Source organism: Dipodomys spectabilis, unplaced genomic scaffold, assembly GCF_019054845.1.
Source record: "Dipodomys spectabilis isolate Male_0828 unplaced genomic scaffold, ASM1905484v1 ptg000104l, whole genome shotgun sequence".
Classification (NCBI taxonomy): Eukaryota; Metazoa; Chordata; class Mammalia; order Rodentia; family Heteromyidae; genus Dipodomys; species Dipodomys spectabilis.
The window spans coordinates 2,395,986-2,415,318 of NW_024870781.1; the positions used below are offsets into that span (position 1 = coordinate 2,395,986).

The 19,333-nt window shown below is 42.7% G+C and overlaps 1 protein-coding gene across 2 annotated transcripts in view; it reads left to right on the top strand.

Moving 5' to 3' along the window:
- Positions 1–19,333, top strand: part of F13a1 (coagulation factor XIII A chain) — a 186,728-nt gene that overhangs the window by 163,044 nt on the left and 4,351 nt on the right. For both annotated transcript variants that reach the window (XM_042687153.1, XM_042687154.1), the window contains 2 exons: positions 1,126–1,286; positions 12,530–12,666. In XM_042687153.1, the coding sequence (XP_042543087.1) occupies positions 1,126–1,286; positions 12,530–12,666 (298 nt within the window). The remainder of the gene's footprint in view (positions 1–1,125; positions 1,287–12,529; positions 12,667–19,333) is intronic.

Consider the following 19,333-nt stretch of genomic DNA (forward strand, 5'->3'; position numbering starts at 1 on the left):
GCTAGCTCAGCCACAGCCTGCCCAACCCCCAACTTACCTCCAGAAGCACTGTCCAAGATAAAGGCCTTCTCTGGACTCCTTAGGGCCAAGGGTTGCCACAGATCCAACACAGACATGAGCATCCTGCCTCTAGGAGGAGAATGGGGAGATGGTCTATTGCCTAGACAACAGAGGCAGGAGCCTTCCCTGTGCTGGGCACTTACTCTTCTACAAGCAACATTCCACCCCCTCCCAGGACTACTGCTCAGTATATCAGGCTAAACTGACCTGTCTCTGCATAAGTGACCTCATGAGACTATGGACTTTAATAACTTCCAAAGGAAGTAAGCATCTTTAGCAACAGCTAGACATTGGGGTGGAAGACAGTGAATGTGTCCTGTGTGTGAATGTGTATGGATTCTGTGGTTATGGATGAGGATGGAGGTGTAAGCCACCCAGTCACCTGCTGGGAGTGCCAGCAGATGGGCAGTACAGGTCCCATGCCTGGGCTTGGCTTGCAGAAGGACTGCTCCTTGACATCCAGAACCTTAGGGAAAATGGAAGTGATGGGGAAAGTGGGTCAGAACTGCAAAGTACAAGGTCATCATCTTCAGCCCAGATGGTGATTAGAGAAGACACAAGGGGCCTCCTCATCTGCCATGTCATCCTTCATGGCTTGTCCCAACACCTAAAACTAGCAGCAGTGCCTTGAGGAAACAAGCTAGTGTTTGGCCCATAGGTCCTCTAAATAGAGATGGGGGAGGGGCTGCTGAAAGCATTTAGAGGCCTTGGACCTCACTACTCTACTTCTGCCTGTGGGCAGGGTCCCCACTCAGATCAAAGTGGCCTCTGTCATAACTCCTTGGTCCTCCACTTTAAGTAGCCACTTTGCCATAGAAAAGGCAATGTTTGGAAAACTGGGCACATTTGCACTTGCAAAGCTTCACTGAATACTAAATTTCTAGCACATTCTTTCTTTCCCCACAAAGCATGGGTGTTTGTCCCTGAATGGCTCTTTGTTCCATTTCTTTTGACCTTTGATGGGTTCCTGGTGACTGAAGTATGAATGAGGGAAGGACAGGGGAACCAAACGCAATGAGGACCCTGTATTTGGTCTTGATGACACTTGTTTGTTTTTCTTTCCAGTCAAGAAAGAGGAGGTGCTGGTCAGAGCAGGCGAGTACATGAGCCAGCTGCTGGAGCAAGCCTTCCTGCACTTTTTTGTCACTGCTCGAGTCAATGAATCCATGGATATTCTGGCAAAGCAGAAGTCTGTTGTGCTGACCATCCCCAAGGTCATCATCAAGGTCAGTTCTAGCATCTCCTCTCAGACAAGAGAAAGAGGCAAGGTTGTGGATTAGGGTGTGTGTGTGTATGTGTGTGTGTGTGTGTGTTCTCTGCTTCAAAAAAATGATGGAGCTAGGATCCTCTTTCTGTTCTTTGAAAGAAGCACATCCACTCCCTCTCTCTCTCTCTCTCTCTCTCTCTCTATATATATATATATATATACACACACACACACACATATATAGTCACATATATATAACACTCCTCTCCAGATTTAAATATATAGATGTGACTGCAGATATAAATATAACCTGTGGATATAAACACACTTGTGGAGGAAGAAAAAGCTGTATAATGGATACAGAGACTTAGAATTCTCAGTGTCTCTAGAATAAAGTGGGTCAGGCAAGCCATATGCTGAGTAGACGGCCTGCCTCACCCCATCTGCATTCGGGGCAGTTACACTGCTCACCATGATATAATTTATCCACTCGGATTCAGAAACTGACCACTGTAGCTGGACGACACTGGTTGATGAAGGGTTTTTACATATCTATGTCTTTTACATATTTTCACATATCTATATCTATATCTTTTACAGCCAGATGAAGAAATAGACATTTTCCAATATTCCACAGAAGTCCTTCCTCCTTTTCCTTCCTCATTAGCCCCATTACCTGCCACCAATGTGGCCACTATTCTGACCTTTGCAGGTTTGTTTTCCCATTTGACCAACTGTTCTAATGGCTCCTCTCCCAAGGCCCAAGACATTCATGGCCCACATCTGTAGCATAGCTGTATAGTCCTAACTGTAGCTCCTGGTGTCATCAATAGCCAGCCTCATCCCTAAGACCCCTTCCTACCTTGAAAGCAAGAGTCAGAGCTTTGGACAGAGACTCTGGGAGGTAATATCTTACATCAATCCTAATCTGGGGCTTAGAGACCTTCCCCAATGTCTAGAGAACTTTGTACTTGAAGTGATCAGGAATCACAGATCCTGCTAAGCTATATTCTGCTGGGTAGTAAATAGGTTAGAGTTGCAAAAAGCCTGTCATATGTAAATGCCCTTAGACATGGTGACAAAGAGTACCCAGCAAGCAGTGAGCCTTGTTTCTTATAAACTCTTTGTTGTGAGTCATTTGCAATGCTAGTAACTGTTGTATGGTATTCAAAATGGCAGCTTTCTTGAGTACTTACTGGATTCTAGACGCTATTATCAAAATATTTTACATGCACTGTTGCATTTTCAACACCCAATAACCCCAGAAGGTAGGGCATACTAACATCTTCATTCTGCACATGATAAAACTGAAGAACAGAGAAGTTGGGCTTTACTGCAGAATCATAAACAAATGCAAAGCAGGGAAGTAAGCATTAGGATTGCTCCAGACGTGTTATGTGTGAGGCTGCAAATTCAATAGCAAGAGGCACAGGAGACAAGGGAAGCCATAATAAGGCACATCAGTCATGGGTTATTCCACTGGGCCTCTCCTAGCCCTGTGGTAGAGGGAGCAGGGCCCTTGCCTATACTCAGTACTGAACCTTTAGCACCAGAGGCCAGGTCCTGTGTGCTCACTTGATTACAAAGTGATGGTTTGTCCCTGCAGAGGTCTCAGGGAAAACCTTTCCATGCTGTGAAGAGTTCAAGCCACAGCATAAAATAGAATTTAATTGCACCACTGATAATAAACTGGATGTATGAAGGCAACTGATACCTTTGATCTTTTAGGCATTGCTAATTTGAAAGGCTGTTCATTTCTTCTGACTTTCCCTATAGATTAGTTTAATGCCCCCAGGGGATGAGCAGAAACACCTTATTCAACAAGGATGCTGGTTCTGGAGGAATCTGATTTAGAGTTAAGGAGATTTGATTCGACTGAGAATTCAGTGTGGGACAGAAAGAAATTTCTAACTTCCCTTCAAAAAAGGGAAGATGAGGCCTTGTTACATGAGCCTTAACAATTAACTTGCTTAAGCCTAGGATAAACAAAACAGGGCTCCAAGAGATGATCCTAAGGAAAATGCTACTCCAGTGTCACTCAGCTGTGACAGGTTACCACACTCCATACTCTGGCTTGTAAAAGACAAAGAACTGAACACTACTTAACCTACTGGAGAAAAAAGATACAGAGCTAAGGTGTGTAGACTTCAGCACTCATCTAGAAAGCACTCATGGGGGGACCTGAGGAAAACAGAGGAAGGGAGAAAGGGAAGAGACGTTGGAGAGGAGGAGAGAACAGTAAGAAAATACCACATGTTACATAGGAGACATCAGGGAAATGAGTCAGAGAAATGGCACAAAACAAGAGTTGGAGAATGAACTAGATATACTAAAAGCACAAAACCCATGGCAGCTCAGAGGCCTAGAATTCTGCAGGATGTGTCCCAAAATTCAAGAAGATGCAGCTATGGTTTGCAAAGCACAGTTATATTGGGTGATCAGGTCTTCATGGTCATATTTAGAACTCATTACCATCCTAAAAGGTTGGGATGAAGTCTTCATTTTACAGAGAACCAGAGAGAACCAAACTTTGTAGCATAGTTTTCAATACATGGGCCCTGGAATTGAACTGCTGACTTCAGAGCTTCTTTCTACACATAGTATCTGCTTACCTATGGGCAAATCGTAGGACCTCTAAGATCCTGTCTTCTCATTTGGACAGTAAATGTTTGCAAGGTTCACTTCAATGAATGCCCAATGTTTGCATGACAATAAACAACAGGTACACATTGGTGCTTGTTACTGCAATTGTGCTTGTTCATAATTGACTGACCCATAATCACACCTGAGCAGGAAAGAGAAAAACCTCTAACTCAGGTTCTTCTCATTGTGCAGGTAACCATTAGACTGTGTGGCTCCAATCATGGGATCCTCATAGGAAGTAGGGGTAGTAACCACCTAAAGAATGGTTTATATGGGCTGGGAAGGTGGTTCAGTGGTAGAGTGCTTGCCTCGCATGCAAGAGGCCCTAGGTTCGATTCCTCAGCACCACATAAGCAGAGAAAAGCCAGAAGTGGCACTGTGGCTCAAGTGGTAGAGTGCTATACTTGAGCTGAAGAGCTGAGGGACAGTGCCCAGGCCCAGAGTTCAAGTCCCACGACTGACAAAAAAAAATTTTTTAAATGGTTTATGTGCTTTAAAGGAGGAGTGGTCTCAAGAGTTGGAATGGAGCAGAGACAATCTAGAACTAAGGATGCATAAGGATAGATAATCTCCCTTGAATGGATATTATTTATCCAGGAGATACAGTCAGAAGATTATTCCAGGTACAAAGAAAAGATGAAGGGGGGAGAGATGGAGGAAGAAGAGGATGAAATAGACAAAGAGGAAGAGGAGAAGGAGGAGGAGGAGGAAGAGGAGGAGGAGGAGGAGGTGGAGGAGGAGGAGGAAGAAAATGCAAGAACAAGGGCAAGGGGGGATATTAGGAACAGCAAGAAGCTGACCTCTGGAATACAGGTTAACCTGAGAAAGGCAGTTTAGGACCATTTTGAGATAAGCCTGAAATTTGTGGGTGAGAGCTTTGTGGTTGAATATGTGAACACTTAGGCTCCAGGAAAATTTCAAAACATGACTTAAAAATGAGTTATAATCATGGGAACCTTGGCATGCTATGTCTCTCCTCTCTTCTCTTTCTCTCTCCTCTTCTCTTCTCCTCTGTCATCTAGTTTCCTCTATCTCCTCTCTTCTCTCCTCTGTCTCTCATTCTCCCATCTCTCTTCAAAGTCTCTGCCCATTGCTTCTATGACTCTCCAAATCAGCCTTGCCACTAGAATTGCCCAGAAAATAGAATCTAGCTGTTCTTATCCAATTCCCTTTCAAAAGCAAGCTTCAGTAGGGCACCAGTGGCTCACTCACACCTGTAATCCTAGCTACTCAGGTGCCTGAGATCTGAGGATCACAGTTCTGTCAGCCTGAACAGAAAAAAATCCATGACACTCTTATCTCCAAAAAGCCAGAAGGGGAGCTTTAGTTCATGTGGTAGAGTACCATCCTTGAGCAAAAGAGTTAAGGGATAATAATACCCAGGCCCTGAGTTCAAGCCCCAGTATCAGCTCACCATCACACACACACACACACACACACACACACACACACACACAGAGAGAGAAAGTCTCAACTAATCTGGAATCATCTTGGGTCTACTTGTCTGCATTCAAATCACCATCAACAAAATATGTAGCCTAGTGGCCACATCTTCTTGTGTCTTGATGGACTCCATCTTGGGTGGCAGTGAAGATGGAGTTTGTTCACAATTAACTACTCTCAGCATCCACCATGCTTGAGTCACAGTATGAGCTTCATATGGGAAATGGCAGGGAGAAGCATTCATTAAACTTTCATGAGCATACAGCTCTTTCTCTGTGCTATCAAAATATTTTGATGAGAAAAATATATTTTATTAAAAGCAGACATGAAATTTTTCTCTGCTTTTCCATGTGTTGGTTTTCTTCAGCTGCTTTAAGTCAGGAAAAAGCTTTTTTAACACTTTGTTAATGAACAACTGGTTTATGGAGGGGAGGGGTTGAGAGAGAGAGGAGGGAGAGGAGAGAGAAGAGAAGGGAGGGAGAGGGAGAAAGAGAGAAGAGAGAGAGAGAGAGACGAGCCAAAGTCTCAATATCCCCTTTAATGGCACACTCCCAATGTCCCAATGACCTAAATTCTGCCCACTAGGCCCCACTTTCCCCCACTCCCCCCTCCCACCGGAAGTGTCTCAGGCTTTGACTAACACAAAAACATTTAAGATCCAAACCATAGTACTCTCCATGTCTCCAGCCAAGCCTGTTCTTTCTCCAGCTTCTCTGTGTGTTTAGTGACCCTGTCCTAGACACCAGGATTCAGTCCTGGCTTGCCCTTCAAAGGGAGGCCAAGAACAGGAAAAACAGGAGAAAGTTAAGCATCTCTACTTTTCCCTGACCCTCTTCTCTGTACCCAAGAAACTGAAGCCACATCATCCCCACAAAGAAACTGAGTGAAGAGGATCTCCTGGGCATCCAGGCAATGTTGTCTCCCTTTCAGCTTCAGATGCAGTAAATGCTAGTGTATTTCAGAGGATCCATCATCTGAAGATTACACTGAATCATTCCAATAACTGCATAAAAATTTAAGGCCCAGAGAGCTCAAGTGATTTTCTCAAGGCCAAGGTGTCAGCTCCGGGGCTTCAGATCCAGAGTCCAACTTGCTTTCCCTTCAACCTCACATGAAATAATATTGCTGTGTGTGAATCAACACTCAACACGCACATGCTTACCAGATGGCACAGGTATGTCCCTCACACAGTCCCAGGTCATCCATGAGGAAAGTAAAAGACATCTGAGAGGTTGTGCCAGGAGGGCGTCTTGAGAAGATAGAGCTTACTTCCCCAGAGGATCCCAAGGGAGGCACTTCCAGCTTCCCATAATCCAGGTGTTACCTGCTCCCATCCAGAGCCAGTTGGTTATGGAGACCGATCACCCAGAATCATATGGTGAGTGCCCTCAGCCAGCCAGGAGGGCGCGTCGTAGCTCCTCTTCTTTGAGGAGATCCTGACACTAAGCAAACACTTCCATCTCTCCCATCAGCACAGCCATCAACACAGCTGTGCATCTTTGTGCATTTCAGAAGGAAAATCAAACATGGAAGATACCTAAAGCCTAATTTGCTCTATGCATTTACTGTTTGTCATTTTTTTAACTAAAAAACAAAACAAAACATGCACACAAAGAGAAACATCTAGGATGACCAATCCCATCTACCTGTCATATAATTCCATTATGTTTGGGCTACGAGATAGCCTTTCAAAAATGTTATCTCCATACTAGCTCTAAATAGAAATTTCTATTACCATCAAGTGGTATACATCAAGGCTCTAAGTCCACCTTGTCCCATTGTACTCGCATAGGGACCTAATTCTTTCCTCCAGAAAGTCAAAAGGAAAGAAATGAGTGGTAGACATGTTTTCAAATTTAGTTCAGGGTCGGCTTGTAATCCTTGTTCTCAATGAATGGTTTAGTGATGACATAAAAAGCTAACACTGCCAATGATTCTACAGTAGATTTCAGAAAAATGAAGAAGCTATTCTTGCAAAAGAAAGTTACTATTTTTTATCACTCATCTGTCAGTGTAGGGAGTGTTTTAAAAAAAAGAGCTAGATTTATAACCGGGTTGGTTCTGCCAGTTTATTGCCCCTACAAGCATTTTACTTTTAATCTAAATTTTGGTTCATGTCAATATAATGGGGAATAATAATGTCTACCTCCAAGTCTGTAAGGCCATATGAATGCAAGAAAATAATGTAAGGAAAATGATAAGCAGAGTGCCTGCATCACTAAGTTAAACACTAAATAAATATAGATTACTTCTTTTATTACTATTATGAAGTAGGGAAATCAGGTCCAGCATGCACCATCTTGGCCACATGGTGGTAGGGTCTGGCATCTTGTCTTCATGGTGGGAGAAGAAGGTGAAGCCACCATCTCCCAGGTGATGGGCGTGCCTGAATCCCTGAAGACAGGGGCAGGGACTTGGCTGATAGGTTACTAAACCTATCAGTCCAGTGCCTGGGACTAGAGTATCCTGTGACCCTGCCCCTGACCTGACCCTATTTAGGCCCCAACCAGCTCAGGTGCCATTACGCATGCCATGTGTCCCCATGTTCATGTCCTATGTCCCGTCTCCTGGCTCTTCTTCAGTCACCATGGCATCACACTTCAGCTCTTCATTGGAGCTGACTTAGTTTGTTGGTATTGTTTTTGTTCTTTCTTTCCTCTCTGGCCTTCATGACTCAGTTTGCTAACAGGGTTAAGTTTATTTGCTCGCTGCTGGTCTTTGAGATAGGAGTTCACCATGCAGTAGCCAGCTTTTTAATAAAGACTCCCAATTCAAACTTTCTAAGTGTGGTTTCTCTGTTTTCTCACTGTGCAAGTAGTAGTAGTAGTAGTAGTAGTAGTAGTAGTAGTAGTAGTAGTAGTAGTGAGCAAAGTCCAGATAAGGTAGGGTGGTGTTTATATCTCATATGCTCATTGTATGAACTCAAGCAAGTTACATAACTTCTTCGTACCTCAGTGTCCTCATCTGCAAAATGAATACCCATAGTATCCAGCCCATAGGTTTGCAAGACTAAGAACAGTACAGGTTCTGGAGCCAAGGGATGAGAGTTTACAAATAAGCAATTGGTTCATACCTGCAGTGACCATTGCACAAGTAGGAGGGAAGAAATTCAATTTCCAGTAATACACTGAAGACATGATTGAAAGCAGTCGAAATAAGGGCTGCTAGGTGAATTCAATAAATTGTGTGAATCAAATTGCCAACTTCATTCATTTTCACTGTCTCAAATTTTTTTCCTTCCTGTTAGTTTGAGTTTTGAATAGGTATGCATTTTGTAAAGTGTATGTTCAGTAGAAGACAGTATTTCCTTCCCAAAAAATGTGTGTGTGGGGGGGGGGCTGGGAAGGTAGCTCAGTGGTAGAGCGCTTGCCTTGCATGCCTGAGGCCCTGGGTTCGATTCCCCAGCACCACATACGCAAAAAGAAAAAAGCCGGAAGTGGCGCTGTGGCTCAAGTGGTAGAGCGCTAGCCTTGAGCTGAAGAGCTGAGGGACAGCGCCCAGGCCCAGAGTTCAGGCCCCACAACCGGACCCAAAAAAAAAAAAAAATGTGTGTGTGTGTGTGTGTGTGTGTGTGTGTGTGTGTGTGTGTGTGTTAGTGACTGTTTACCAGAAAATCGAAGTAGCTTCTCACTATCATGAAATGTATGAAAGACAAGAACTTGGTGTGTCAATATTGGTGAATGGAGGGCTGGGAAGGTGGCTCAGTGGTAGAGTGCTTGCTTTGCATGCATGAGGCCCTGGGTTCCGTTCTCAACACCACATAAGCAAAAAGAAAAAAAAAAGCCAGAATGGCGCTGTGGCTCAAGTGGTAGAGTGCTAGCCTTGAGCTGAAGAGCTGAGGGATAGCGCCCAGGCCCAGAGTTCAGGCCCTACGACCGGACCCCCCCCAAAAAATAAATAAATATATATATATAGGTGAATGGAATTTAATTGGGAAAGATATCGTATTACAGATTTTTAAAGAGAAAATATCAAAGCCTTCAAATTATGTGTTGTGTCTTCAGACATAATACTGTTTGTCTGGCTATGTAATAACCCTGTGTTGCCTAAATTCTCCCTTTATTTAAAGTATTATGAGAACAGGAAAGGTCAGAAATATGATTGTGCTGATGAGGAATTGTTTTACAGGACCAAAGCAAAGGGAGCCATGCAGAATTCTGGAAAAACCCAAGGCAGACAGGTCTTTTCTCCATAAAAATAGTCACTGATCTCAGAGTTTCATGGTCATTACAGCATGTGTCTGTGCTTTAGCCTCATCTGAGTCAACACATGGTATGGAAACACTGTGTGGAGGCTTCATGTTCCTCAGCAAGTGAGAAGTAACACTTCCATTTAAGTTTCTCAAGCAGGGACATTGGCTAAATTTTTCTCCCAAGGTAGTTGGAGCTTGGAAGCTTCAATATCATCTCAGTGGTTAGGGAGAGGAAGGTTAAATTCTGTGTGCAGGAAACAAATGTCAGGAAAGAGACACTGAGTTAGTTAGTTGCCAAAGAAACAGCACAACTAACTGACTAGTCAGGGGTTCCTCTTTAATCTCCCCATCTCTCCATCTTTCCCCTAACTCCAGTGTTGGGGAAGTCTAGGCAGTGCTGATACACCTCTGCTTCCAGATAATCACCGAGATAAAATTTGGCTGGCTTGTTAAGTCTGGGAATAGAATAGTTTGGAATGCTTTGCTATTGCTGAATATGTTGTCTTTTCCTGCTTCTCTGGCCATGTTGCCCTGAGCAATTAGTCCAGGCTTTTTTCATTACAGTTGTGCACTTGCGTGCTAAACTGTTCATAGCTTCACATTCTTATGTACAAAACTTACTTTATTTCTCTGAACTGGTTTTCTCTTTCATAAAATGTAATGCCAGCAACAGTAGTCCTTGTCCTTCTTAAGAGACAACTACTCTTCTATTATCATTGAGTTCCTGAGTTCCTTAGAGTTAATACAAGCTCAGCCTTGATACTATTATGAGGCTCATGTGAAAATGTGTATGAATGATGGTCCTTAGCTGGAGCTGGTTCTTAGCAATCAATAAGAGTGCTGGAAACAAATGCATTCAAGTTTCTACCACCTAGGAAAATAATTAGGGGTGGGTTGTTTTAAAGTCTCCACTGGTTGAAGTACTGACTTTCTCACCCTGCCCCCAGGCATACGATCCTCCTTCTTTGAGGGTGCCTGCTGTGGTCATCTCAGTGACCTTCCTGTCACCTCTAATCCCCTGAACCCATCTCTCTGCACACTGCCCCCTCAGGAAATAAGAGCATGACTGTGATAAATACAGGGCACTGACAAAAAAAAGTTCACTATTCTGCTAGGCTCTGTGAAGAATCACATAAACTTGAATTTCCTTACAAACCATGACTTGCAGACTAAAGCCCTAGAAGTGCTTTGCTCCTTCACTCTATTCTTTTTAAAAAATGGTTCATTCCTGTGTGTGCTCTCCTAGAGAGCTAGAGAAATGATGTGTAATGATGGCTGGCTGTTGCAGAGAAAATTCAAGTAACCAGAAAATTCCATTTTTAAACAATTTATCTAGCTTAACGAGTATTTATGAGGGACTGGCTAAGAATTGAGAGTTAGAAGTAGACTAAAATCTAAGGTAAGTAAACTACCCAGGCCGTTGTTACTCTAAAGGAACCCAATGTATTCAGTCCTTTCCATGAACCCAGTAAGTTGCTTTATGTGTAGTATTTCATTCCATCCCATTCCAATAAAGAGACTTATCATCATCACCACCGCCACCATTATCACTATCATCATCATCATCATCATCATCATCACCATTATCATCATCACCACATCATCACTATCTCCAGTATTAGCATCATCTTGTTTTCAAGTGACATGATCTTATATAGATCCACCTACTTGCCTAAACAGATAAAGAAATTCTAGAACCATTTGGCTATTTTCCAGCACTAGGAAAGCACATACATAAAAGTGTGAGAAAAATGCTGCTGTGTTTAATGTATTGTGTGATTTTTTTGTTTCTTTTGTATGTTCTTCCCCATATGGTATATCCCCTGTAGTCACTGTATTTGATTTTGGTACCCTGCATCTTGTATATACATTTATCTAGTTTGGAGAGGGGAAGGGGGAATAACAAAATGCTGGAAAAAGAGACACAGGATGACCCATTGCAACAATGATACTCACACAAGACACTATGTTGGCAATGAACTTTACATCTTCGGGAGGGGGAGGAAAAATGGGGGAGGTGGGGGGAGATGGAAGAGATAGTAGGAGTAAAACAAAGGAGGGAGTAACAATGTTCAACAAGAAATGTCCTCATTATCTTACTCATGTAACTGCACCCCCTCTGTACAGCATCTTTACAATAACATAAAAAGTGTGAGGCACATAGCAAACACAGCATAATGGATAATAATAATGATAATAACGTGATAATGATAATAACATTTTGCCTATATCACCTCATAGAAACAGCCATCTTGTTTTAGAGACAAGAAAACTGAGTCTCAGAAAGTTGTAAACATCATTAGTAAACATCAAAGCTGGTCAAACTCTTGTCATCTCATGTGATACTTGTCACATGAGATCGTTTTCAGAGTTGTTATGAATAAGCTTATCCACAAATAGCCTTATATCTTTCTCAGATGAAACCTCTTTCCCCTGAGTTTCCCTGAACTGGAGAGTCCTCCAGTTCAAGTTCAACTTCTTGAAGAAGGAGACTCTCTGTCTCCTTTAGACATCTTTCCTCCTGGGAAGGAAGAAGGCACAAGCCCTCCAAAGCATTTCTCATCTCTTGAACACGGTAATCCCCCACATCCTGGCAGAAAATGTGAGTCCTCTCCAGCATCAGCGTTCATTTGGCCACCATGACTGAGGCAGTCTGTGACGACATGGAATGCACTCACTCCTACATCCCACTGATAGATCAGCCCATGGCTATGGCTATTAACCTGAGCTCTAATGAAGGTAGTTTTTATAATAAAGGGAGAAATGTAATTCTAATTAGCAATTGCCCATCCTTTCCTCCATAGGTATCTCCCAGTCAAAACAATATGTTCTTCTCTTCACCTTGGCTACATTACCAAAGTAAATAAATAACCATACTGTAAAACTAAGGAAAATGGCTAAGGAGACAGGGAGAAAGAAAGGAGATAGCAGAAAAGTTTTCTTTCTAACTGATGAACTGTGCTCTTCCTTGACTTGTTTCTTAGGTCCGCGGTGCTGCCATGGTTGGTTCTGACATGGTTGTGACTGTTGAGTTCACCAACCCTTTAGATGAAAGTTTGCAAAATGTCTGGATGCACTTGGAAGGTCCTGGAGTGATTAGACCTAAGAGGAAGATGTTCCGGTAAGTACTGAGAGGGAGCCGGGAAGGCATTGTGGGGCATGGAAGCGCTCCTTCTCTATCAGTTTTTTCCACTCATGCATCTAATCCCCAATGAAAATGAGAGCCTGCTACCTCTTTATGGACAACTCCTGTGGGGCATAGAATAAAGGGTTGGATGACCAGCACTTCCATCACTGAATCTTCACACCGCCCTCAAAGAGATAAGATTCAATTATCAGCTGCGGAATTTGAAGCATTAGAGTTTATTTTACCCCTACGTTGTGCAGCTTATGTGAACAGAGTCAAAATTCAGATTCAAGGTGACTAATCCCAGAACTTTTGTTCTGGTTAATACCATTCTACTTCCCTTATATATCAATCTACTAATATTCATTAAGTACCCACAATGTGTCAGGTGTAACACTAAAAGATGGCCACTTTTTTTAAGTTCTTTCTTTCCAACTCCACTTCTCAGATTTTACAACCCATTCACTATCTAGAACAGTTACTCTCAGTTGCTTTTCTTTCCTTTGAACTATATATAAAGAGACTTTCAGCTCCCTCCTTTTGAACTAAAAAGAGACTTGGCTCCATCCTAAGGACCAAAGACTACCTCAAACTCTGTAATAATATGAATAGAAGCCAACTACTGATGGCTCATACTTGTAATCCTAGCTATTCAAGAGGCTGAGATCTGAGGATAGTGGTTCAAAGCCAGTCCAGGTAGAAAAGTCGGTGAGGCACTTATCTCTAATTAGCCAGCAAAAAGCCCAAGCAGAGATGTGGTTCAAGTGGTAGAGTACCAGCCTTAAGCAAAAAAGCAAAAAGTTCGAGAGTAAGCACAAAATGATGATGATCATGATCATGACGATGACAGCAACTCAATTTCTTCTATACATGGAACCATAAGATTCTACCCTACCATTTGCATCTGTTGACAAAACATCACCCAACAAGTCAGCCCATTCTATGTTCAGGTAGCTCTAATTGTATGAAAATACGTCTTTTCTTTTTTTTGGGGGGGGGGGTCTGGTTGTGGGGCCTGAACTCTGGGCCTGGGTGCTGTCCCTCAACTCTTCAGCTCAAGGCTAACGCTCTACCACTTGAGCCACAGTGCCACTTCTGGCTTTTTTCTTTATGTGGTGCTGAGGAATCGAACCCAGGGCCTCATGCATGCAAGGCAAGTGCTCTACCACTGATCTACCTTCCCAGCCCCTGAAAGTATATCTTTTCTGCCTTTCTATCCGACTAGTGATCCTAATCCCTCATCTGGCTTTCACATAATAAAGCCATCTCTTTTCCACCTGATGACTTGCATATGTTTGCAAACAGCTGTCTCATCTTTCTTGAGTCTTCTCTGCTTGGGACCAAATTCCTGCCTTGCCTCCATCTCTCTCATCTCTAATGTGGTTTCAGCTCCCTCCCTTTTCCACACACTCCAATTTGTCAGTGTTCCTCTTAAAGTGTGACACTCAGAATGGAGCCCAATCTTTGAGCTTTATTACTTTCATTTCTGCTGCAAATAAGTCCCTGTCAGCATCAATCAATCGAGCACATTTCTTTGGGATGACCTTCTAAGGGATAAAGGAAGTGGAGGACTTTGCAAACTGTCTTATGACCTATAATGTAAGGAATTTTCCCAGTGTCCTCTATGGAAGTTACCATAGGCTGTAAACTCTAGGACCGTGACAGGTTTCATTCACCTTCTGGGACATCTTTATTGCTCCCAAAGGGCTCTCAGTATTTCTTTCCAACTCTAGCACCCACAGCTTCTGCACTCCGTCTTTTAAGAAAATGCCTTATTGCATATGCAATACACAGCAGAGAAAATAATTTGAATGCTTTTTTAAAAAAATTCAAACACAAGACATAGCCACCTCCCTGCTCTAATAAGAAATTTTCAGGGGGAAAAAAAGAAATAAATTAGAAATCAAGCCTAGCTAGAGGGAGAGGTCAGCAGTAATAGCCTTGCTTTCGTCAGAAATGACAGCCTCACTCACCCATTCTCACACCTTCCCACTCAAATCAGATGCAAGAATCACTCAGGCAAAGTGAAACATGTCTCCTCTTCCCAACAGCCCCCCCCCCCACTGTGTCTAATTTCTCCTTCTCAAACAGTAGCCTGGCAAACTTTTTCTGAGGGTACCAAAACCTCCCACTACCTTTATACCTTGATTATCCCACCTTGTCAAGGCCAACTCATCTGCTATAATTTAGTAAGTGATACCCAAAAAGTCCATATGTAAGAGCATGGTCTACAGGGTGGTGGCATTGGAGATGCTGTGGAATTTAAAGAGCTGGAGCCCAGTAGGTCTTCAGGTCCTTGGGTATATGTCCTTGAAGAGGATTATGGGATTTTCTCTCTCCCTCTCTTTCCCTCTCTCTTTCTCCCTCCCCCCCCTCCCTTCCCTTCCCACCCTTTCTGGCTTAAGAGGTGAGTGCTTGCTCCAACAGATGCTCCCACCATAATGTGCCACCCCTACTAAAGGCCCAACTCCACAGGGATGCCCAATTTTTTACTGTAACCTCTAAATCTATAAGCAGGGGTGGGGGAACTTCTTTTTACTTCATAAGTAATCTGTGTCAGACAGTTCATCAGAGTGCTGAAAAATGGACTGATTCAGAATGAAAAGGTGCATTATGTGTTAGAACAGATGAAGCCTTACATACTATGATGGTTCATCATATGGGAAACACAGGACTCAAAGTACATCAAGTGTCAAGATGTTTTGCTTATTGTTAAGATCTGACATTGAAGTGAGCAAAGTGGGATAAATCAGGGAAGGGATGGACCAGGCCATTCCCCCACATGGACATGAGGAAGATATCCCACCCACACCCTGGCTCCAGGTACTATTAGCACTTACTACTACTAATACATAGGTTTTGGGAAGATGGGTCACAGACAAGCAAGGGCCCCGATTTTGACAGTTCAGGCTTCTACAATAGAAATACCACTGGCGGGGTGGCTGAAATGATAGACCTTTATAGATCACGTATCTGGAGCCTAGGAAGGCCAAGATCAAGGAACCCTCCAATTGGGTTCCTGCTGAGAGCTCTCTCCCTGGCTTGAACACAGTCCTCTCCTCACCATGTCCTCACGTGGCAGAGTTGGAGAGTGGGCAGGATCTCTGTTACTCTTCTTCTAAAGGCATGGATCCCATCATGATGACCTCGTCCCCACTATCTCATCTTTCCCCCAAATTTCCTCTCTAAATATCACCACATGGGAAGTTAGGGCTTCCACATGAATTTTGGAAAGACAACAAATGTTCAAACAGTAATACTTCTTAGTCTCTCTTGGGAACTCAGATCTACTATGGAATCTCCCCAAGGCAAAGAAAGATTTATTTCTCAGAGATGGTCAGAAATGGAGAGGGGGTAGGGGAAAGCATGGCATAGAAAACACGTTTTATCTAGACTTGGCTTAGCTCTTTGGAGCAAACACTGCTTTCTGTTTCCTCTTGACTTTGGCACAGACCTTTATAACTGAGACCTGCGCCAGCCAGAGCCCACTTCCATATGGCCAGATAATTAGAAACACTCTACTGTGCCTAATGTTGCTGAGATCTGAACTAGCAGTGCCAGCTCCATGTAACAACTTAGACCCCCTAGAAAGTGCCTTTCTATAAAACCAACCAATCCATCCACCCATACATTCAGTCTTAGTAGCTTGTATCAAGAAGATAGGAGGTCTCAAGCCTAAGGCAGAGGGCCTGGAAGGTAGTTGCTGGGGGACAAGAAATTGGAACCACGCCTGTGGCAATGCTGTATCTTAGTCTTCATTCAGGTTGGAATCAATTGGACTCTGGAGTGGATTTTCTCCCTCTCATCCCCCACTGCCTCCTTGCCTATCTTACATTCTCAAAGGCTCTGTTTCTACAGATTCTTAGCTTTTAAGTTTCTACAGCCTGATGCTTCCAGAATATCAAAGAATTCCTCTTTCAGGCTCATTTTTCTACTTCTAAAAATAATCAGGTTCATTGAGTTATTCCAAGAGAAACCCCTCCCCCAAACTTTATGATTTGGGTTTAAACCTTAAATTTCTCAAGTAAGACAGAAACTAAGAGGCAGATACCCATAAAACAAACACTAAGTCATTACAGTTTATTGTAATAATAATCCTATTTGCCAATGTGCATTCAAAATGATAGATGGCCAGTATCTCCCAATGACTCAGCACATTATTGAGAATCATTTATCACAACATCTGTCCCCAGTAAATAGGGTTATTTCAACATTTATTCCACTTACCAAAATGACAAGAAGCTTTTTCTCTCTTCCTGATATGCAATTTCCAGTATATAATAATGGCATCTTCATGTCTGAGCATTTTTGCTGGCCTCCAGCATCATACAGCTTGTTTTAGGAATAAGCAATTGCTGAGACACAGCTCAAGATTTAGCTCCTGTTTGAGGCCATTTCTTATGCTCACACAGCTCAGATCCTCAGGCAGGATAACTTTCACAATGTGCTTCTGGTGGATCACATGGGAAACCAGGGGAGAGAAAATGAAATGGATCTGAGTAAAAGAGCACAGCTGCTTTGAAATCAATGTCTTAGAACAGAATACAATCTGGAGTTCTTTTACAGAGAGAACCACAAAGGTGGAGGTGATAGTAATAATAGATATTAGCATTGCCATCATAATAATGCATCTTGAACTGCCAGTAAGGACAGTTACCAATACTAACTACCCCTGACCCTCTTCTCCCCCATGTAATATTTAACAGTGTTCACCTTTTACAAGTGAAAAAGACCACATGAGATAAATGTTCTTCAATCTTTAATTATAAAATCAATTAACACGGCTTGAAATTTTAAGTTATGTTGTATGTGTGTGTGTGGTTTTTATTTTTTACATAATTCTAGCTACTCAGGAGGCTGAGATCTAGAAGATTCTAGTTGGAGACCAACCTGGGCAGAAAATTCCACTAACCTCCACATCCAAAATAATCAACTAAAGCAGAGCTGGAGGTGTGGCTCAAATGGTAGAGCACCAGCTGAGCAAGCATAAGTCCTAAATTCAAACCCCAGTACTGTCTGAAAAGAAGAACATTAACAAATACCAAATTGATTTGAATGTTTTAGATTTTAGTATTGAAGTCAATGCCTGAATGCCCCTACAGAGAACTCCCAAGACTGTCTCATTGCTACAGAAATGAGAGAGATGATTCCTTATTTAGTATCTGGATTTCTGAAACTTTTTTATTTTTATTTTTGCTGGTCCTGCTCAAGGGTACTGTTCTACTACTTGAGCCACAGCTCTACTTTTGGCTGTTAGAGATAGGAATCTCATGGACTTTCCTGCTAGGACTGGCTTTGAATCTCAACCTCAGATCTCAGCCTCCTCACTAGCTAGTATTACAGGTGTAAGCCACTAGTGCCCAGACTTTTCATTATTCTTTCTTGACTCCAGTTGTCCCTACTGTCCCAGTTGCTTTAGCATGCTCCTGCATCCTGGATGCTGGTGGGGGCAGTAGGATTCTTGTCTGCCTCAGCCATTTATATCAGCCCTGTAATCTTCAAGAAGCTTATTTGTGTCTTCAAAATGCCCTTTTCTTACCTGTAATCTGGGGAATTAGAAAGCCTTCTTTACTGAATGAGTGGAGGAAATGCAATGCTATCCCTTACCTTGCTAATTCTCTTTTCCTGCTTGAGTCTCATTCTTTACCTTTCTATTTACCTGAATACAACCCCCTTGGAAAGACCTAGGAAGCCCTGGTCTCTCATGTTCCTAAACAACGTTTATTTTAACTCAACCACACTGGTTGAAAGGTTAAAGTTTGAGGCAGTGACCACCACGTGTTGCTTGTTTCTGTCTAGCAAAGCAACACGTGGTAATAATCAAAACACCTGGTTGATTGTGTGCCTATATAAGACCTGCAAATCCTTAGCTCGGGGTTCTCCTCTTAGGCTTCGCTGTGTTGGAGTGTAGGATAAGGCCCGAGCTGCAGCCCGTTTAAATAAAACAGCTGTAGAGTCTGACTCTCAGTGGTCTTCTTGTGAGGGGTCCTGCGACCTTGGCATAACATGGTGTGGTGCAGATCCTAGCCATCCTCCAGGTCCACTCACCACCAGGGGAAGAAAGCATGACACAGAATCTAGCCTAGTCACTATTTTCACAATTGTTACTCTCAGTCCTAAATTATCAGATTTGCCCATCTATAACTAAGACATCCATGTGGTAATGTGCCCTTCGGACTGCAAGTTCAATGTAGCCCAAGGATGACCCTTGCTTCATCACCATGACACCATGATCCAGTAATATTTCACCATACAAATTCCTCTGATGAGAGTTGTAGACAGAGCAACTGAGCCTTTCCTCATCGTTATGGAAGTAAACAAAGGATCTAGTACAACTAAAATGACGGTTGATATCTTCTAAAGATCCCTCCATGCCACACCTTGACCTTTGTTTGGCTCTTTGGATCATTTCATTTAAGTCTCTTAGGAGTTCTGTGGGGGTAACACAGCATAATTCCAATTTCACAGATGGGAAATCTGAGGCTTAGAACAATAACCTGAAATTATACAACTAAAAAGTAATAGAATCAGGTTTTAAGCTCCAGAGCCCATGGCACTTGTAAACCACTAAACAACATTTCATATTATTGACCCCAGGCACCAGTGATGTCTGGTCTCTTTGAATGGGTGTATCCATTCCCATTTGTCTGTCTCTTATAGC